The sequence below is a fragment of the Scylla paramamosain genome, chromosome 8 (assembly GCF_035594125.1).
Source record: "Scylla paramamosain isolate STU-SP2022 chromosome 8, ASM3559412v1, whole genome shotgun sequence".
Lineage (NCBI taxonomy): Eukaryota > Metazoa > Arthropoda > Malacostraca > Decapoda > Portunidae > Scylla > Scylla paramamosain.
Window position 1 is genome coordinate 11,148,211 of NC_087158.1, and position 22,926 is coordinate 11,171,136.

At 43.0% G+C, this 22,926-nt stretch overlaps 1 protein-coding gene across 2 annotated transcripts; it reads left to right on the plus strand.

The window, feature by feature from the left end:
- The first annotated feature begins 274 nt into the window (after positions 1 to 274).
- LOC135102784 (uncharacterized) lies at positions 275 to 8,955 on the plus strand. Of its 2 annotated transcripts, none has more exons than XM_064008291.1 (2): positions 275 to 2,574; positions 3,581 to 8,955. In XM_064008291.1, exon 2 carries the CDS (start codon positions 6,490 to 6,492, stop codon positions 7,612 to 7,614), a length of 1,125 nt encoding a protein of 374 aa, XP_063864361.1. In that variant the 5' UTR covers positions 275 to 2,574; positions 3,581 to 6,489; the 3' UTR covers positions 7,615 to 8,955. Both variants share the same exon structure in this region, with proteins under 2 accessions (XP_063864361.1, XP_063864363.1).
- The last annotated feature ends 13,971 nt before the right edge of the window (positions 8,956 to 22,926 follow it).

Below are 22,926 nucleotides of genomic sequence, written 5' to 3' on the forward strand. Positions count from 1 at the left end.
ATATATATATATATATATATATATATATATATATATATATATATATATATATATATATATATATATATATATATATATATATATATATATATATATATATATATATTGAAGTAAACTATGGTGGTACAATGAGTGCACAGCCTGGTACTTACGGCTCAGAGGCCAGCCTAGCCAACACTAGTAGCTTCTTATGTGAAGTGCGGGAAACTAGCATGGGGCAGCGCATCAAGATCGAAATAATGCTGTCACAATTACTAGCCTGGTATATAGATAGAGAGATTACTATCATCATCATTATTATTATTATTATTATTATTATTATTATTATTATTATTATTATTATTATTATTATTATTATTATTATCATTCCCTGAGCAGAGCAAAAGGGTTCTAATATTGTTACCAAACATCTCTACAACCCTCCACTCAACCTGGCCCCTGGAGGGTGGAATGATGATTTAACCAGGAACACTTTTTGGTGTCTATCACTTGATGGCACATCTTTTTTTTTTTTTTTATGACATTTCTCCGTCAGATCCATCATTTTGCAGCATTTTGCATAGTTCAGTTTATCAAGTGTGCAAAATGCACAAATAATATGCCATACCTCACTTCATATACGTGATAGCCAATTTTGGTTGACACCATCAGACTCAGAAGTGACTGTAGAATAAAGATGTATGGAAAAAATCTGACAAAACAAAAAAGGAAATGGTATTACGATGAGCTGAATTGTGAAGATGTAAAAAAAAAAAAAAAAAAAATTAAAACGTTTTACTTATGCTCGCTATTTTCAACAGGTAATCATTGAATGCTGAAATATATTATTACATTAAGTAGGAAAATCTCTCATGAACATGATAGTGATCAGAATGCAGATAAATCTCTACATATTGAAAAATAAATAAATAAATACATAAATAAATAAATAATTTACAGGGATATGTCACTCGCTGCAACCAGCACGACACTTGGCGTGGCGCATGCAGGCGGTCTCTTTATGACCAGCATGTCTGTGATGTGTCTAAAAATCAAAATCCCCCCAGCAGCTGAAGAAAAGTCCTTTAAGTTGACCTGCACCTTAAAACACCTATTACATGTTTATTATTATTATTATTATTATTATTATTATTATTATTATTATTATTGTTGCAAGTCCTACCCTTACCGTCTGTATCCCAAAGCACAAGTGGGTGGCAGCTCAGTGTAGTTGTGGTGGAACACAGGGGAAGAATAATGGGAACCTTGTACCTCCTATGAGCTCTCGTTAGTATAGTCACTCACATAACTTGTTACAATGCATACTAGAAATATAAGCACTGCCATATTTGCCAGCGCATTAGACACATTTTTTTTTTTTTTTTTTTTTTTTTTTTACTTGAAAAAGAGGTGTCAAATAATTAGCATGCATCTAATGCGGCTGTAATACAGATGCCAAGGTCTTTAAGCCTAGGCCTATAGCTGCAGAGTTGAAACAGTAATACACTAAGCACAAATATTGTTACTAATAATACTACTAGTAATAAATCATTGAAAAACAGCCAAATTGTCACAATCTATTAGCACCAACTTCCTAAAAAATTATCGGACGTTAATAAAGACGAATTTATTGGGAGAAAGAAGCTTGTTTCTCACTGTACCTCCTCTTCAGCATATGTAACCCACACCAGATATGTCTTACATCATCTAACAGCTGTTATTTATTGTTAAACATTTATAATATATATAAATAAAAAAAAGTCACTTAGAAACATTATAAATGTTACACGGATATTAAAACCACCTAAGCGGTCTGTATGCAACTTGCAATATAAGAGTGGATGAGAAACCAAAACAATGGCACAGTGCTACATGTGACACTTATGTAAATTATTTTATTGTAATGATTATCTTGGTGAGTTGTTAATGATGGTTATTGTGGTTATGTTTATATTATTGTTGCCTTCTTTAGTTTCACTCATGTTTTGTCATATAACGAAGCTTCAGTGCTTCATGCATTAGTTTACTTCATAGCTGTGTCTGCCCACCGAATCAGTCAGCTCCTGGCCAGTACACAGTTTACTTCTGGCTACTATATACTGTTGCCTCAATACATTCCCAAGAAACATCCTTGCTGGACTTCATTTTACTCACTCCGTCACTGAAGTACTATATGAACCCCACAACTGTTAACCCCAGAGTAACACAAGTGACCAGAGTGACAGTGATGAGGTGGGTGAAAATGAAGAGCAGAGGGTGAAAGGTGAAGCACAATATGTTTCCATCAAACCACCTCCATTCTTGGATTCATCAGTGGAAGGATGGTTCATCATAATGGAAGCTCAATTTCACCTACAATGCATCACTACAGAAGTGACTAAATTCTACCACATTTTATCAGCATTTACACCCAGGGTTGTTGGCCAGCTCTCTGTGGGAACGTTGAACTCAAGATCTTTCAGGGATGTGAAGCCTGAAGTGATCCAGATGTTTGAACAGACGAAGCTGGAGCTGTTTGAACAACTAATCTCCACCGCAACGATGACTGGATGGCTGTCTGCCTACATGAATGAGTTACTCATCTTCTCTAACAAGGTGGGTGTCAGTGAAGATTTAGTGCGACACAAATTTACACAAGCTTTCCCATCAATAATTGGTACTGTCTTGGCTGCACAAAAGGATTTGCCACAGAATCAACTAACAAAACAAGGCGATGAGTTTCTACTTAGTCAAATCACAGCCGCAGTGTCTTGCTGCAGACACAACATAGTTCAATCATCCACTATGCCGCCTAGGAACCTGAGGCACGGTTTTAATCACAGTCAGCTGAATTACAAGGTAAAGCCTTTTCACGAAGGCCAGAAACCAGTAGTTTATCAGGCTCACATTTACTTTGGGTCAAGAGCTCAAATTTGCAAACCCTGGTGCCAATGGCTTAACTAGCTGTCATCTCTCCACACTTGGCCATCTTCACGACCTGCTTCTCCAAATCGGCCTACTTTGTCTAAAATAACAGCTTCCACGTCAGGTTCTGTAAACTACATGGGCAGGTCTGTACTGCTGCCACTGGCCTGCCACTCCTAGAAGTCACAGCTTTTGTTGGCACTACAAGAATCAAGTTTGTGGTAGACACTGGTGCTGATGTGACTATCATAGACTTTACACAGATCACATGACACTTTCTCAAACCAACTCCTGTGCCTATCTCTAGTGCTAGTGGAGAAAACATTAAGATTTATGGAAGTTTTGCTACACCTTAAGTTACCAGAACTGAAAAGGACATCGGCCTAGGTGTTTGTAGTGGCTAATGTTACTACACCACTTCTGGACCATGACTTCTTATCGCATTTTGGCTTAATAGTTGACTGTAAGGCAAGCAGCGTACGTGACAGTGTAACACAGTGCTATCTGGTGCTTTAAAACAGACTCCTTGTTATGTGGTAAATGAAGTGTTGTGTTTTCATAAACAAGTGCAGAACCTTCTTGAAAAGTACATATCTGTCATGAAACCACATCAGATAGAAACAGTGAAAACTTCTACACTTAAAGCCTCTTATTTTGTTGACACAGGAAGTGCATCACCTATCTTTGCCTCTTCCAGATGTCTACCACCTGACAAACTGAAGACAGCGAAGGAAGCATTCCAAAACTTGTTGATTGCTGGCATCATTCACCCTTCAAGATCACTGAGGGCATCTCCTTTACACCTTTACTCCCAGGAGCAAGCCAGGAGAGTGGCAGGTCACTGGTGATTACCGCGCCCTCAGTGCCATCACCAAGCCAGATCATTATCCTCTCCTGCGCATAGTCTGTCTGAAACGATAATTACTCCCATTGAGGTCTAAAGCACTGTTCAGGGGGTGCTGTGAACTTATCATTAAGCTCAGCTGTGACCTCACTGAACATTTCCCTTTGTGTCTTACAACACAAGGGGGCAGTCACAGCCTGCCGTCTAAAAACAACTCTCTTCCTCCACACAAAACTACAAGCACCTAATAACCCTTCACTCAAAAATTTCAAAATCATCATGGCGACTCCTACACCAGCCTCGGAGTTCCCATCTAGGGAGGGGACCATAAATGTCCCTAGGTCGGACAGCCTTTCTGTTGACGACCCTAAGTGTCTTGACACCCCCTCAACTTTTTCTTCATTAACTTCTGCAACATTCGCAGTCTAAGATCTAATTTTCAATCTGTAGAACACCACCTCTCCTCTTCTAAACCTCATCTTCTTTTCCTCACTGAAACTCAGGTGTCTGAGGCAACTGACAGTAGCCCCTTTTCTGTTCCCTCCTACTTTCTCTATCCTCATTTTCGATCCAAAGCTGGATGTTGCGTTTATCTGCACGATGATTTAACCTGCTCCCGTGTCCACACTCTTGAATTTTCCGAGTTTTCCACCATCTGCCTACGACTACAGAGTCACTTACAAACTAAATTTATCTGTGCTGTATGTCTTTCACCTAACTCTTCTGACTATAAGAAATTCTTTGACTACTTAACTTCCAAAGTGAAGCACATTCTGACTCTATTCCCTTTTTGCAGAGATCTCCATTCTTTATAGACTTCAGTGTTCACCACCAGCTTTGGCTTTCCTCTCTCTTCACTGACCATCCTGGTGAACTAGCCTTCAACTTTCATATCCTCCACGACCTAGAGCAATTGGTGCAACACCCTACTCGTATTCCTGACCATCTTGGAGATACGCCCAACATTCTTGACCTTTTCCTGACCTCTAATACTTCTGCTTATGCTGTCACCCTGTCAATGCTGTCAATGATAGTATGTAGGCAGCACATCATAATGTTAAACCATGTCGTCCGTCATGTTCCTTGGTTACTGATATTATTTCATTGCTGTCTATGTCGGAGTCAAAAGCAGTTTCAGGTAGAACAATGGTGATGCCTCATTATACTTGTCATTATCAGATTATCAGGATAATGGTAAAAAAGAAGTCTTTATTGGAAGACCAACTAAAAAAAAGTACTTAAAAAGCAATTAAAAATCACGGATTTTAGAGGAGCGTTAATTCATTTTATCTATTGTCTTTTTGACTGTGGGACTGGATTATACTTAAGACAGCTCCATAAGGCCTTATAATTTTGTGTTTATGGCCTTATAATTGTGTTGTTCTAAGACAAGTAGTGTGGTACTATTCGCAACATGACTCACACTCGACCACTTAGCGTCCATCTGTACATTCCTGTACATTCTTGACATATCCTTGCCCCTGGAATGTCGTCCTTCTTTGCTCTAAGTGTTGCATGAAGTGTTGTAATTGCATCCATGTATTTGTAAACATCTTTAAGAGCATACCAAGAGCTTCTCTTGTTTTGACTCTATTTCATTTTCTGTGACTTGTTTTCCTTTTTCCACCTTTCTGAAAGCTTCCTCATCTACAAACATGAGTAAAATTACTTTCTCTTGTGCTGGAATATATAGGACTCCCGTTTGTTCAGGGTATTGTTGCTCATTCACAGATGCGTTGTATGGTTCTTCTGCTACAGTGATGTCATCTTGCATAAAACCGTTCGTGCCATCTTGTTTGTACACCTATAAATTCACTATGTGGTATAAGTTTTTTTGTTCTTTATTTGATGCAACGTTTTTCAGTTTTGCGCGTCCTTTGCTTACAAGAGAAACAACTTCGTATGGGCCTATGTATTTTGCTTCTATTTTTCCTCCCTTTCAGTGATTATTTTTGCTGCTTTTTTAATTGTGCTAATGAGCCCTCAACTATTTCATTATATTCAGATGTATGTCTTTCATCACAGTTCTTCTTTTGTCTGTTTTGAGCTTTAGTAATATTCATAGTGATTTTTTCTTCAGCTGCCTTTTTTCTGACAACAATCTCTCTGTAGCTCTTTAACAGTCTCTGCTGTCTTTACCCTAGTTCCTACCGCCTCACATGATCCAGTATCTAGGTAGATTGGAAGCATGGGATCTCTCCTAGATATGGCAGTGAAAGGGGTGACAGCGCTGGCATGGACCGAAATACGATATCCAAATAGCATTCTCTTTATGTGCATATCCCAGTCGTTTTGTTTTTCATAAACACGTTCGATATATAGAGTTTTTTTGAGGGTTTGATTAAATCTCCTGCAATCCATTTGTTTGCGGATGATAGGCTAAAGCAATTCTGTGATCTATCTATAACTTGGCAAATGTGATGTCATTCAGTTCGTTGACAAATTCTCTCCCTTGGTTGGTGATCAATGTTTCTATACAGCCAAATTCACATATGATATCTAAAAAGAACTGTGCAAATTCTGCTGCAGATTTGTGTTTTAAAGGTGAAGCAACTGGAAAATTTTGTAAAGTAATCCCACGCTCTTGAATCTTCCGAGTTTTCCACCATCTGGCTACAACTACAAAGTCACTCTCAAACAAAATTTATATCTCTCACCTAACTCCTTTGACTATAAGAAGTTTTTCGACTACTTAACTTCCAAAGTGCAGCACATTCTGACTCTCTTTCCTTTTGCAGAGATCTCCATTCTTGGAGACTTCAATGTTTACCACCAGCTTTGACTTTCCTCTCCCTTCACTGACCATCCTGTGTGAACTAGCCTTCAACTTTGCTATCCTCCACGACCTAGAGCAATTGGTGCAACATCTTACTCATATTCCTGACTGTCTTCGAGATACACCGAACATTCTTCACCTTTTCCTGACCTCTAATCCTTCTGCTTATGCTGTCACCCTCTCTTCTCCGTTGGGCTCCTCTAACCACAATCTCATATCTGTATTTTGTCCCATCACTCCAATCGCTCCTCAGGGTCCCCCTAACCTAAGGTGCTTCTGGCATTTTGCCTCTGCTAGTTGGGGGGACCTGAGGAGGTATTTTGCTGATTTTCCTTGGAATGACTACTGCTTCTGTGTCAGAGACCCGTCTTTACTTGCTGAGCGCATAACAGAGTTGATAGTGTCTGGCATGGAGGCGTACATTTCTCGCTCTTTTTCTCGACCTAAACCTTCCAAACCTTGGTTTAACACAGCTTGCTTTCATGCTATACATGATAGAGAGGTGGCCCACAAAAAGTATTTAAGCCTTCCATCACCAGAATCTCATGCACTTTATATTTCTGCCCAGAACCATGCCAAGTCTGTTCGCCAACTAGCCAAAAACTCCTTCATTAACAGAAAGTGTCAAAATCTTTCAAGATCTAGCTCCCCTCGTGACTTCTGGCACCTAGCCAAAAATATCTCCAATAACTTTGCTTCTTCTTCTTTCCCTCCTTTATTTCAACCAGATTGCAGCACTGCTATCACATCTATTTCTAAAGCTGAACTTTTCGCTCAAACCTTCGCTAAAAACTCTACCTTGGACGATTCTGGGCTCGTTCCTCTCTTTCCTCCACTCTCTGACTACTTCATGCTACCTATTAAAATTCTTCGCAATGATGTTTTCCATGCCATCGCTGGCCTAAATCCTTGGAAAGCTTATGGACCTGATGGGGTCCCTCCTATTGTTCTCCTAAACTGTGCCTCCGTGCTTGCACCTTGCCTAGTCAAACTCTTTCAGCTCTGTCTGTCAACATCTACATTTCCTTCTTGCTGGAAGTTTGCCTACATTCAGCCTGTTCCTAAAAATGGTGACCATTCTAATCCTCAAACTACCATCCCATTGCTTTAATTTCCTGCCCATCTAAAGTTTTTGAATCTATCCTCAACAGGAAGATTCTTAAACATCTATCACTTCACAACCTTCTATCTGATCGCCATTATGGGTTCTGTCAAGGCCGCTCTACTGGTGATCTTCTGGCTTTCCTTACTGAGTCTTGGTCATCCTCTTTTAGAGAATTTGATGAAACTTTTGCTGTTGCCTTGGACATATCAAAAGCTTTTGATAGAGTATGGCACAAAGCTTTGATTTCCAAACTACCCTCCTACAGCTTCTATCCTTCTCTCTCTGTAACTTCATCTCAAGTTTCCTTTCTGACCGTTCTATTGCTGCTGTGGTAGACGGTCACTGTTCTTCTCCCAAATCTATTAATAGTGGTGTTCCTCAGGGTTCTGTCCTGTCACCAACTCTCTTCTTATTATTCATTAATGATCTTCTAAACCAAACTTCTTGTCCTATCCACTCCTACGCTGATGATACCACCCTGCACTTTTCCACGTCTTTTCATAGACGTCCAACCCTTCAGGAGGTAAACATAGCACGCAGGGAAGCCACAGAACGCCTGACTTTTGATCTTTCTAAAATTTCTGATTGGGGCAGAGCAAACTTGGTATTGTTCAATGCCTCAAAAACTCAGTTCCTCCATCTATCAACTCGACACAACCTTCCAGACAACTATCCCCTCTTCTTCAATGACACTCAGCTGTCCCCCTCTTCTACACTGAACATCCTCGGTCTGTCCTTTACTTATAATCTGAACTGGAAACTTCACATCTCATCTCTAGCTAAAACAGCTTCTATGAAGTTAGGTGTTCTGAGACGTCTCCGCCAGTTTTTCTCATCCCCCCAGCTGCTAACTCTGTACAAGGGCCTTATCCGTCCATGTATGGAGTATGCTTCACATGTCTGGGGGGGTTTCACTCATACTGCTCTTCTAGACAGGGTGAAATCAAAAGCTTTTCGTCTCATCAACTCCTCTCCTCTAACTGACTGTCTTCAGCCTCTTTCTCACCGCCGCAATGTTGCATATCTAGCTGTCTTCTACCGCTATTTTCATGCTAACTGCTCTTCTGATCTTGCTAACTGCATGCCTCCCCTCCTTCCGCGGCCTCGCTGCACAAGACTTTCTTCTTTCTCTCACCCCTATTCTGTCCACCTCTCTAACGCAAGAGTTAACCAGTATTCTCAATCATTCATCCCTTTCTCTGGTAAACTCTGGAACTCCCTGCCTGCTTCTGTATTTCCACCTTCCTATGACTTGAATTCCTTCAAGAGGGAGGTTTCAAGACACTTATCTACCAATTTTTGACCACTGCCTTGACCCTTTTACGGGACTGGCATTTCAGTGGGCATTTTTTTTTATTGATTTTTGTTGCCCTTGGCCAGTGTCCTTCTTACATAAAAAGAATAAATAAATAAAAAATTATATATATATATATATATATATATATATATATATATATATATATATATATATATATATATATATATATATATATATATATATATATATATATATATATATATATATATATATATATATAAGGCGCTAGCCATGTAGAATGAATCTTTTATTAAATGTTCATACGACAAAACACCACTTGAGGCATCAGTAACTAAAATTATAGAGATACTATGTATACATCTATGTACTGAAATACTCTGAATTTCAAGCCTTATGTGTTTGTAAATACACGCACATGTAAACCAATCACATCTCATAAAAGCTTGGAGGTGATTGGCCATTTGAATCCTCAGGCGACTACCAGCTGCAACATTCTCTCTCTCTCTCTCTCTCTCTCTCTCTCTCTCTCTCTCTCTCTCTCTCTCTCTCTCTCTCTCTCTCTCCTCGACATATCACTATTACATTACTAAATGTGCAGTCTCTCTCTCTCTCTCTCTCTCTCTCTCTCTCTCTCTCTCTCTCTCTCTCTCTCTCTCTCTCTCTCTCTCTAGTCGTCCTGTCGATGTGTGGTCGTGATGAGAGAGAAAAAAAGACTATGCACATTTAGCAACATAATAGTGATCATATATCTTGTTTAAATAGTGATCATATATCTTATTGAGAGAGAGAGAGAGAGAGAGAGAGAGAGAGAGAGAGAGAGAGAGAGAGAGAGGTGGTAGTAGTAGTAGAAGTAGTATCTTCACTTGACCTGGTAACACTGCAAGGAAAATACACAGCTGGCAACTCAGACCTGCCAGACATGGCCCAGCCAGCCGGGGACCCCATGTCAACACTAGGAGACTAGTGCCGTGGAGTTGAAGCAGTAGTACATTAAGCACAAGTATTGTTACTAATAACATTATTAATAATAAAATTCTCTCTCTCTCTCTCTCTCTCTCTCTCTCTCTCTCTCTCTCTCTCTCTCTCTCTCTCTCTCTCTCTCTCTCTCTCTCTCTCTCTCTCTCTCTCTCTCACAAATAAGGGGGGAGGGGAGTTGACAGGGAGGGAGGTTTGAGACAAGATGAAAGAGAAAGGGAGAGGAAAGGAAAAAGGGGAAAGGGACATAACTGGAGAAGGAGAGTACATGGGGTAAGAAAGTGGAGGAAGGGTGAAGGAAGAGGTTGGGAGGACGGAGGAAAAGTAGAAAGAATAAATATAAACAGCAAAGGTAAGGAGTGAGTGAAAAATTATAGGGAGGGAATGGTACTGAGAAATCTCTCTCTCTCTCTCTCTCTCTCTCTCTCTCTCTCTCTCTCTCTCTCTCTCTCTCTCTCTCTCTCTGTGAGAGAGAGAGAGAGAGAGAGAGACAACACACAAACGCACAGTTTTAGATGTAATGGTACTGCACAACCAGAGCGCTGAATCACACCAGATGTGAGGACAAAACACACACTTTCAGGGATTTTGGTGAAACTTTCGCTGCTGTCTTAGATATATCAAAATCTTTTGATACAGTCTTGCACAAAACTTTGACTTTCAAACTACCCTAGGCCTCTATCCTTTTCTCTGTAACTTCATCTCAAGTTTCCTTTTTGACTGTTCTATTGCTGCTGTGGTAGATGGACACTGTTTTTCTCCTAAGTTTTATTTATTAACAGTGGTAATCTAAACCAAACTTCTTGTGTTATCCACTCCTATGCTGATGATACAACCCTGCACTTTTTCACGTCTTTTCGTAGATGTTCAACCCTTCAAAAAGTAAACAGTTAATCCAGGGAAGCCACAAAATGCCTGCCTTCTGATCTCTCAAAAATTTCTGATTGGGGCTGAGCAAACTTAGTAATGTTCAGTGCCTCAACTCAACTGTACCCCTCATCTACACTGAACATCCTCGGTCTGTCCTTTACTAGTCATCTAAACTGGAAACTTCACATCTCATCTCTAGCTAAAACTGCTTCTATTAAAATAGGTGCTCTGTGTCGTCTTTGCCAGTTTTCCTCACCCATCCCTCTTTCCTGCTAACTCTGGACAGGGGCCTTATATGTCCATGTATGGAGTTCGCTTCACCACACCACCCATGGCATGCCAATTTCCAACCTTGGATGGGCCTACAAGCCCGGACCACGGTGCAGTGTGTTGTGTGGTGCAATGCAGTGATTACAGTGTTGTGAGTGTAATGAGGTGGCAGTGTGCGTTTGCGTTGAGTCAGACATTGGTGTGGGGAGGAAGAACTTCATTTTCCCGTCAGTTCTCAGGAAAAGGAGTCATGTAAATCCTCCCCCATATCTCGACACGCACGGAGGCCGCAGTTCTGCGAACACCGCTTGCAGCACGCCCGTCGGTCGCACCGTGCGTCACTGCCACGCGTCGCCAGACACCACCCCCGCGCACATAGCACAGGCCTACTAGTAGCTACATTTTAGCCAGGATTCTGTCTCACATTCCTGCTATTTACTCACTCTGAGCACTACCTGCCTCACACTTACTCAGCATGACGGATTCTCCGTCTTTAGAGCTCTCTGGAGTCCACATTTACCTGGGATGCATAGTACCGCTCAATCACTGAACTCTGAAAAGTACTTAAGGACCATCCTCATCCACCTTCACCATCGACACTGCCACTCACGCCCACCGCTGTCCCCTCACAGTTGTGACATGGCAGCGGTAACCTCCCTTCCTTAGTTTGTTATTTACAGGAAGCAGAGTAGCAAAGGATTCACTGTTGAAGAGTTACACCGACGGGAGGAAAAATGACAGATTTTCGTTACTTCTACAGGTGATGTCTTGGATGACTAATGCTACAGTTGCCATATCTGCACCAGCTGTTCCTTACCACTCATCAGACCTGCAGGACATGATATCCAATGCCACTACACAAGCTGCAGCTGTATTACCAGCGACTCATAGCCAACCTGCCTCCCACCCTGCTACACCTGCCCTCTCTTCCGCCTCACGCGCTTAGGCAGTCACGCCCATTGCAGCTTACCTGCCAAGCAAATCTGCTCCACAGTGCCCAACCACCCTGCAATCAGATGCCAGCTTCCAGGTGTTTTGACAGTGGTGTCGATGGTGGCATGATTTTGCAGTCATGGTGAAACTGCAGAAAATGCCCAGAGAGAGCTCATACAATTCTGCACGTGCATTTCTCTTGATACGCAGAAAGTACTGAAGCACTCTTTGGCCATTCCTCCAGACACACATCTCAACGTGGACGACATACGTGATAGTCTACAGGCTCATTTCAAGAACTTATAAAATGGAGCCATTCGCCATCGAGATTTTCATTGGTGCAAGCCTTAGAGGTTGACTTGTGTTCTGGTGATCCCATCACGTGTGCCGAGACGCAGCTCAAGATGGTGATCCTTATGAGAGTTTGAGACTGGTGCAATGCCTCTGGTGCAAGAACTGGTGCAATGCCTCATCTCCCTTGATGCAACACTCTCTACATGCATTTGTCACTTCCTTTTGATTGTTTGAGACTGCTCTTATTACAGCTTCTGGTATTCATGAGTCAACTAGTCAATTTCGTGCAATTTCTGCTTACAAGAAGGGCCAACAAAAGCATAAAACTACTTCATCACAAGGGCCTGCAGTATCACAGTTTTCTCCCAGCTCTTCTTGCCAGTCTTGTTACCAGAAGCATAACCGCCAAAAGTGCCCTGCTGTTGACAGTACTTGCTCCAACTGCGGCCGGAAGGGTCACAGGGCCAAGACCCCCAGATGCCCAGCCAAAAATGTATGGTGCATTGTTTGCAAACATACTATGAAAAATTCCACAGGGCAAACAAGAACAAGGATAGGGGTCAACTCAGCTCTTCAAGTTCTGGTAGAGCTTCTATTCTCAAGAAGAATGGCAGTTGTCAGGTTAGCTCCAGTTCCTCTGACAAATCTCCCCAGCCTGTTGAAGTGCATGCCCTACACGATGGCAAGGCCTCTAAATTCCAGATGCTAACTGACACAGGAGCGAATGTCACTGTGTTTGATACTCCATCACCTGAAGATGCTGCAGCTTCTCAGATCCAGTCTGCAGCCTCTACCTGCCACAACTATACTCAATGCCGATGGCTCAAGGATGTCTCCTGCCTTGGGATGGTTTCAGGCTAGCCTGCAGCTTGGCAATAAGTTCTGCATTACCAAGTTTCAGGTACATGAGGGTATGCAGATTCCACTGCTGTCATTTGGCCACTGTTAGGAGTTGGTAATTATATCTCCTGACTTCCCTAAACCCATCCTTGCCATTACGCATGTCAGCAGGTGTGCAGAATCATCCCTACTCTACATGTCATCACCTCCACAAGAGTTTTTTCTCAGTGAGTTTAGTGATGTGCTGGTGTCGAAGTCGGACCTTCAGACATCCCCACTCAAGATGGTGGTGGCCCCTCCAATGTGAATGCATCTGAAGGATGAAGCCATTCCATTCACTGTTCACACACCTTGGCCGTTCCCCTTCACTTTTCACCATGCCACCCCATGGTTCTTGTGACTAAGAACAACGGTGTCCACATCATGGTGGACTTGACTAAACTAAATAGTCAAGTGTCATGCCCTGCATATCCTTCTCCTACACCGTTCTCTGCCATCAGTACATGCCATCGGCCAAGCTCTTCACCACAGTGGACGCCTTACATGGCTACTGGCGAATTTAACTCACCGAAGAAGACCAGCACTTCACCACCATCATCAAACCTTTTGTACGCTTCAAACACTACAGAGGGTCTATTGGTTTTGCTGCCACAGGCGATGCCTTCTGTCTACATGGCAACATAGTTCTGCAAGGTATTGAAAGCTGTGCTAAGGTGGTGGATGACATACTCTTGTTCAACAAGGATTTCCAGTCACCTACGGAGGATTCATCAGATGTTGACCAGGTGCAGAAAACATGGACAAGTTTATAATGGCTGCCTTTAGCATCAACATCTGTGGCTACACCACAAATAGAGATTGCATCTCTGCAGATCCAAATAAGATTGCTGCTATCTGTGAGTTTCCGAAGCCAGCGAACCTGACAGATCTTCGCTCCTTCATGGGCCTCGTAAACCAGCTAGCAGAATTCACCCCTGACTTTCTTTTTTGTGCTGGAGGGACACTGGCCAAGGGCAACAAAAATCTAATAAAAAAAAGCCCACTGAAATGCCGGTCCCCGAATAGGATCCGAAGCAGTAGTAAAAAATTGAAGGATAAGTGTCTTGAAACCTCACTCTTGAAGGAATTCAAGTCATAGGAAGGTGGAAATACAGAAGCAGGCGGGGAGTTCCAGAGTTTACCAGAGAAAGAGATGAATGATTGAGAATACCAGTAAACTCTTGCATTAGAGAGGTGGACAGAATAAGGTGAAAGAAAGAAGAAAGTCTTGTGTAGCAAGACCATGGGAGGAGGGGCAGCATGCAGTTAGCAAGATCAGAAGAGCAGTTAGCATGAAAATAGCAGATACAGCATTGTGGCAATGAGAAAGAGGCTGAAGACAGTCAGTTAGAGGAGTTGATGAGATGAAAAGCTTTTGATTCCACCCCATCTAAAAGAATGGTATGAGTGGAATACCCCCCAGACATGTGAAGTATATTCCATACATGGACGGATAAGGTCCTTGTACAGGGTTAGCAGGTGAGGGGGTGAGAAAAACTGGTGGAGATGTCTCAGAACGCCTAGTTTCATAGAAGCTGTTTTACCTTGAGATGAGATGTGAAGTTTCCAGTTTAGATTATAAGAAAAGGACAGACAGAGGATGTTCAGTGTAGAAGAGGGGGACAGTTGAGTGTCATTGAAGAAGAGAGGATAGTTGTCTGGAAAGTTGTGTCGAGTTGATAGATGGAGGAATTGAGTTTTTGAGCCATTGAACAGTAGCAGGTCTGCTCTGCTCCAATCAGAAATTTTAGAGAGATCAGAAGGCAGGCATTCTGTGGCTTCCCTGCATGAACTATTTTCTTCCTGAAGGGTTGGATGTCTATGAAAAGATGTGAAAAAGTGCAGGGTGGTATCATCTGCATAGGAGTAGATAGGACAAGAAGTCTGATTTAGAAGATCATTGATGAATAATAGGAAAAGAGTGGGTGACATGACAGAACCCTGAGAAACACCTCTGTTAATATATTTAGGAGAAGAACAGTGACCATCTACCACAACAGCAATAGAACAGTCAGAAAGGATAGAAGCCGTAGGAAGGTAGTTTGGAAATCAAAGGCTTTTGATATGTCTAATGCAACAGCAAAAGTTTCACCAAATCTCATTCATTCACCTGGACTCTGGACCATGACGAGGCTTTCAAGAGTAACAAGGAAGCTCTGCTGATACCATCTATCTTGGCACCCTTCAACCCATCTTTGCCTGTCATGCTGCAGACAGATGCCTTGGGCCTCTACAGAATTGGGTATGCCCTCCTCCAGGACCACAGCCAGGGACGGTTGCATCTAGTTCAGTGTGACTCTTGCTTCCTGATGGATGCTGAGACCCGTTATGCAACCGTAGAGCTGGAGTTACTGGCCATTACCTGGACCACTTCCAAGTGCAGACTTTACCTGTTTGGTCTGATCCACTTCACTCTGATGACTGATCACCATCCACTGATCCCGATTTTTAAGTCTTACACGCTGGACACAGTTGAGAATCCCCGCCTTCAGCACTTGAAGGAGAAAGTCTCACCATGAATCTTCATGGCTGAGTGGCTTACTTTGAAACAGCTGTGCATACCTAATGCACTCTCCAGAGCCCCAGTTTTCTCTCTCTCCCCTGAAGATGAGGCTGATTGTAAGGTGCCTGCAGTTTCCGTGCATCCTGCAACACCACTGCAGTGGATGAGTCATCACTTGCCACAGTCACTGGCAGGACCTTACAGGAGCTCCATGCCGCAGCAAGACAAGATCCTGCCCATGGACACCTCCCTTCTTGTGTGTATAGTGGCTTCCCTACAAACTGTTACAACTTACATTTGTTTGTCCTCCCTTACTGGAAACTATGGAATGGCCTCTACGCAGATGGGGAGTTAGTCCTGTATAGTCAGAGGATAGTTGTTCCTGAAGCATTCCGTCACTGTACGCTTGCCTGCCTTCATAACAACCAATGATGGGTTGAAGCAACAAAATGCCAGGCAAGGCAGACAATATTTTGGCCAGACATTGACTTTGATATCAAGTCCACTATAGATGCCTGTGAATCATGCCAAGTATTACAGCCTAGCCAGCAACAGGAACCTCTTCTCTGTGACAACCACCCAACAAGACCTTTGAAGACTGTCTCCGCTGCCTTTTTCCACCTTGCAGGGAAGACATTCCTCGTCATAGCAGACAGACTGTCTGGTTGGCCTGTGGTCATGTCCTGCGGCCCTGACAGCACCACTACAAGTCATCATGATGCTCTGCGGTACATAAGCCGCTGCCTGCTAGGCTCTCCCGCCCGCCTTGACCAACATAGTAACATTACAACAGAAATGCATAACTGGCAACTCATACTGGCAGGCTGCAGGCTTAGCCAGCCCAGGACCCCAATTCTCCACGAGTGCTGCTCCACTGACTCACAAGCAAGCAGTTCCTGTTCTGCACTTTATTACAAATTTTGTAAATCACAGACAAGCCAAATGAGTTAGTGGTATCCAGTGTGTAGGAGTAAAGAAACAGAGACCTCCCTAAAGTGTAAATGCCTGTCGTGTCATGTGAGCCACTGTTTGCTGATTTATATTAACAAGTTAAATCTAACGACATGTGAAAGTAAGCAATTTTATTTTTTTTTTTTATATAATCCATTTGACTCAACTTTTTTTTTTAAACAGTAAGGTTTACTCAGTATATCTTTGTATTATAAACATGGATTTTCATTTGACAAAAGTTGACGACAACCCTGCTCTGTGAAGACAATCACTTCCATTTGACAGTGCAGATGGAAAAAGACGATGGAAAGAGGCAAAAGCTGACGGAAAAAAAAATTATGAAAAATCTTCTAGTGTGACTGCGCCCTTTGAAATCCTCTGGATACTGTGCATGTGAGTGATGAGGATTTCATAGCAAATTATAGGTTTCCTTGCCATAAAAACCTGTGGCTGACTGAGGAACTTGAGCCACATCTTAAGAAAAACAGTGACAGAGAGAGCGTGTGGGACAGCACTGTGTACTGTATTTGCTGATGTACTATATTTGCTAGCGCATTACATACTTTTCTTGAAAAAACAAAAAATCGATTAATTACCATGTGTCCAGTGCGGCTGTAGTACAGATGCCTAGGCCTGTAAGCCTAGACCTGTAAGCCTAGGCCTATTGATGTGGAGTTAAAGCAGTAGTACACTAAGCACAAATATTTACTAATAAAATTCTCTCTTCTTCCCTCCCTCCCTCTGTCCTTCCCTTCTCCCCCTTCCCTGCTCTTCTCTTCCTTCCCTCCCCATTCCCTGCCCTCCTCTCCCTTCCCTCCTTCCCTCCCCCTTCCCTCTCCTCCCCCTTTCCTGCTTCCCTTCCCTTTCCCTGCACTCCTCTTCCCTCCTTCCCTGCCTTCCTCTTCCCTGCCTTCCCATCTTCCCTCCCTCCATCCATCACCCCTCACCCTCCCCCTCTCTCTCTCTCTCTCTCTCTGACAGATAAGGGGAGGGGAGGTGACAGGGAAGGAGGTTTGAGACAAGACGAAAGAGGAAGGGAGAGGAAAGGAAAAAGGTGGGGAAGGGATATGACCAGGGAAGGAGAGTACATGGGGCAAGGAAGTGGAGGAAGGGTGAAGGAGGAGGATGGGACAGCAGGGAGAAAATTGAAAGAATAAATATAAGCAGCAAGGGTGAAAAGTGAGTGAAGAATTAACAGGAGAGAGGAAGTATTGAAAAATCAATTTTCTTTTTCTGTCCACTCCTTTGCATTTTCCTCCATCCATTTCCTTCCCATTTGTGCTCCTTCCATCCATTTCCTTTCTCAGTCAGTCTCATTCAATTTAGCAATCCTCAGGATTCTCTCTCTCTCTCTCTCTCTCTCTCTCTCTCTCTCTCTCTCTCTCTCTCTCTCTCTCTCTCTCTCTCTCTCTCTCTCTCTCTCTCTCTCTCTCTCTCTTTCATACACACATCTCTCTCTCTCTCTCTCTCTCTCTCTCTCTCTCTCTCTCTCTCTCTCTCTCTCTCTCTCTCTCTCTCTCTCTCTCTCTCTCTTTCATACACACACACACACACACACACACACACACACAGAGAGAGAGAGAGAATGGAAGGAGGGAGGGTGGGTGGGTAGGTGGATGGGATGGGATGGATGGATGGATGGAAGGATGGGGGCAATAGGGGAGGAGGCCAGGAAAGGGAGAGGGAGGGAAGGATGGAAGAGAGAGAGAGAGAGAGAGAGAGAGAGAGAGAGAGAGAGAAACACACACACACACACACACACACATCTGAATGTGATTTGAGATTGGAGTGGCACTTAGAAAATGGAGTTCAGCATAAAAAAAAAATGTGGAGTGTTGAAGTTTGGGCATAGTTGTATGAGGCCAGTCTTCAGTTATAAATTGGCCCCGGGGTCAGCTCTACCCTTGACGACAACCACTCCCTTCTACCCACTGTGCCTCGCCACCATTTTGTAGAACCCATGGTCACAGGCAAGAAAATATAATAGTATGTATGTGCATTGAATTGAGTAGCCTAAGTGAAAATTACCCACAATTAGCTAGTATTAAGAGTGGTAATTTTAAATTGCTCTTTCAGTGTCTCAGTATTGACACAATTAAGTTGTTAGATATGTCTGATACTGAGGAAATTAATGCCGTAGATGGCCTTAGGGAAGGTGAGGATGAGCAAGTGGACAGGGATCAAACTTGTATTGAAGAAGTTAGTGTCAGGGAGCGAGTGCCGACCGACAAAGGAAGAGAATATCAAGTCAGTGTAACCAAAGGAAGAGCAGAGTCCTGTAAGCGTAAATGGAGCAGTGTTACCAGCAAAATTAAGAAAGGATTAAAATTTGTAATTAGCCCTTTTGAATTAGAGCCCATGTCAAGTGAAGTAATAGAGGCATTTCATCAGTATTATGTGGAATACACAAAACTGGTGGAACTAGAGCCAGAAAAGTCAGAGGAGCTAAATGAAGAGCTTGAACACAATCAACGAGTTCACCATGAAATATTAGAAAGTATAGAATGTAAAAGAAAAGAGTTAAAGAATGACAGAGGATCAATTTGTTCTAGCAAACGGTCTAGACATTCTAGAGTCTCATCTACTTCATCACGTTCATCAGCAGCACAGAGAAAGCAAGAAGCAGCAGCAAAGGTAGCCAGACTTAGAAAGGAAATGGATTATCATGATAGTTTAGCAGAGGCAGAAGTTAGCTTAGCTAGAGACCAGGCAATGTTTGCAAAGAAAAAGAGAGAGAGAGAGAGATTTAGCAGTTGCTAGTGCAGAACTTAATGCTCTTAGCTTAGTTGAAGAAGAAGTAAAAATGCTTCCAGGTAATGATGAAAGTGTAGAGAAGCAAAGTTATCTTCAACAATACATAGAGTCACAAAATGAAATGAAAGCACAAGCAATTGCAAATCAACAAAGTGACAATGCCATGCCTCAAATATGTTACATTCCATGACCCACAGGAACCTTCTTGCAATAGAGATAATGAATTGATGACAAATGAAGTACATGGACAAATATTTAGTGAACCTCAGGTAATAAATCTCAACCCAACAGCTCAGTCTTGTACCAAGCTCTCGTAGACACACTCATAATGTCAATATGCCTAATAATGTGAGACAGAATCATCAATCCTTTTCCCATCCTGGGGGAACCTTTGCAATCAATATACCTGATCCCAAGTGGAGCCTCCCTCCAATAGAGCCTAACACTTTTGATGGAGAACCCATGGAATTTCCAAGTTGGTTGAAAAACTTTGAAACTTATGTAGAGTCTAAAACTTCTATTGGTAAAGAGAGACTTGCCTACTTAGACAGGTATACAACTGGTGAGGCAAAGGATGCCATTAAAATGTTAATGCACTTTAACTCTGATGCTGACTATGTGCAAGCAAAGAAAATTCTTAGGGATAGATTTGGAAACAAAAGCATCATAGCTGATGCTTACACAAAAAAGTTAATGAATTGGCTACCAATCTCTCCGCATAATGGTCCAGCATTAACTGCATTCTCAGATTTTTTGAAGTGCTGTTTAGCTGCAATGAAACACACTTCTCATTTGTCATTTCTGAATGACCCTAGAGAGCAGAGAAAGGTGCTAGCAAAACTCCCTGAACATATTGTTCATGACTGGAGAAAGCAAGTAATGATATATCTTGATACTAACAGTAATAACAACTCTCCTAGTAGTGATGAAAAGTGCAGATTACAGCAAGCAGTTTGTGGTGGAGACAGATGCTAGCTTTGAAGGACTGGGAGCAATTTTATCTCAGGAGCATGATGGGAGGTTGCATCCAGTGGCTTTTGCAAGTAGAGGTCTCAGAAAGTCAGAGCGGAACATGAGCAATTACAGCTCTAGGAAGTTGGAACTGTTGGCTCTGAAGTGGGCTGTGACAGAGCAGTTTAAGCACTATCTGGTGGGTGGACATTTTATAGTGCTGACGGATAATAATCCATTGGCACATTTGAACTCTGCCAAGCTTGGGGCAGTGGAGAGTAGGTGGCTGGGTGACTTGGGAAGGTTTGATTTTGAGGTGAAATACCGGCCAGGGAAGGAGAATGGTAACACGGATGGATTGTCGAGGAGGCCCCAGGAATTGATTGAGGGAGGGGAGGAAGAGAAGGAGATATGGGAAACCAGTCCTAACACCTCGGTGAAAGGGGTGGCTGTGATGCAGGTATGGCGTGGTGCCAGTAAGGAGCAGCTTAGGGATATGCAACAGTCTTGTCCAGTTGTAGGGAAGTTGTGGAGACAAATGATTGGTAGAGTGAGGCCAGCAGAACTAAGGCAGTTGCTACAAGTAGAGGAGTTTAGACAATGGTGGAGAGTGAGAGGGTCCCTCATTATGAGGCATGGGGTGATCTACTGGCGTGGAAGGGAGACAGATTCTAGGAAGTGGAAAGTGGTGTTGCCAGTGAATCAGAGACAAGAAGTGCTTAAAGCTGCTCATGATCAGTGGGGTCATCAAGGGGTTGCTAGAACAACGTCACTAGTGAAGGATAGGTTTGCTTGGCCAGGACTACATGAAGACATCAAATTGTATGTGGCAAAGTGCAGAGTCTGTGTCATGGGGAAGGAGGAGGGTGTGCGGGCCAAGACTAAGTTGGGTACGTTGGAAGCCAACCGCCCCTGGGAAGTGTTGGCTGTTGACTTCACTTTGCTGGATCCGGCCAGGGATGGCAAGGAAAATGTATTGGTGGTGACGGATGTGTTTAGCAAGTTTGCCCTGGCCTTTCCTACTAAAAACCAAAAGGCAAGCACAGTAGCCAAGATCTTGGTGGAGGAGATTTTTCACCGTTTTGGTTGCCCAGAAAGGGTACATAGTGACCAGGGTAGGAATTTTGAGGGAAAGTTAGTGCAGGAACTATGCAAGTATTACCATGTAGCCAAGTCTCGTACCACCCCGTATCACCCTCAAGGAAATGGGATCTGTGAGAGGTTTAACCGCACCTTACATGGGATGTTAGTTACCCTTGGTCAGGAACAGCGGGAGCATTGGCCTAGGCACTTGTCAAGCCTCACTGCCATCTATAATACCACACCCCATGCTGTCACTGGTTTTTCACCCCATTATTTGTTGTTTGGTGTGGAGCCCCATTTACCTTTGGATAGGTTCTGTGAGGAAACTGATAGTGAGCCTACTAACCATAGCATGTGGATTAGGAAGCTCAGAGAGACACAGGAGGCTGCTTGGAAAGCAGCTAAGTTGAACATCAAGAGTTACCACAATACCAATAGGTGGAAGCGTCAGGAGCAAGGAAAAGCAGAGCCATTGAGGGTGGGACAAAGAGTGTTGCTAAGGGACAATGCAGTACTAGGTAGGAGGAAGATTCAGCCTAAGTTTGCAGCTGAGGTGTGGGAAGTTGAGGAGGTGTTGGATGGGGTGAGTGGGGTGTATAGGGTCAGACCAGAAGGTGAGTCCGGCTGTAGTAAGGTGTTACATCGCAGTAACTTGCGTCCTTGGAATGGCAGTGAGGGCCATGCAGGGACAAGTAATGAAGTGCCAGCAGGGACAAGTAATGAAGGGCCACCAGAGGAGGAAGAAGTAGAAATGCCAGATATGACAGAAGTGTTAAAGCGCTTTGGGTTTCCAGAACCAGACTCAGAGGAACAAATGGACTCAGTGGTTGAGCAGGAGGGAGAGGATGCCCTAGGGCCTGGTGAAGAGCCAGATGAACAGAGTGGTGAAGGCTCAGAGCAGGTTAAAGGGGTTCAGGCCCCTCAACTCAGGAGGTCTAGTAGGATTGCTGAAAGGGGTGCAACGGGTTCGTCTTGTGTTGGCTGTGGGGATTGTTCATGAGGGCATGCACAAAGTTCAGGGGGGGTGAGTGTAAGAAGTTGAAGTGGGCGCACCTGCGAGAGGCTCACAGACTAGTTAGCGAGTCCCGCCAAAACGAGTCTTAAGGCCCTGAAGGTTTGTTGTGGGGATTTTGGCGGGAGAGGCGAGCGAGAGAGAGACAGGGTGCAGAGTAGTGGTGGATTTGCCATTTGATTTGCAGGTATGTTATTTAGGCCAGTCAATAGGGGAGGAAAAAAGGCCGAATAAGGAAAAAATTCATGGAAAGCTGGAACAAACTTCATTATCTTTGTAATAGGGTACTTAATAACATATTAATTTTGCACCCCTCTACCGCCCCGGATTTGGCCGCCATCTTGGAAAAATGGCGGCGAAAAACAGTTTTTTGCAAATATCTCGCTTAGGACTGAATTTAGCTGAAAGTTTACTGATAAAAAATAATCTTCATAAAATTTCCTATAAAATCTCCTTTATTCATTTTTTCTATTTATTGCACCGTTTTGGTGCTAGGAGTACGATAATATTTGAATTTAAATTTTTTCCTACCCTTTGCGCCTGAATAGCATGTGGTTATTTTTC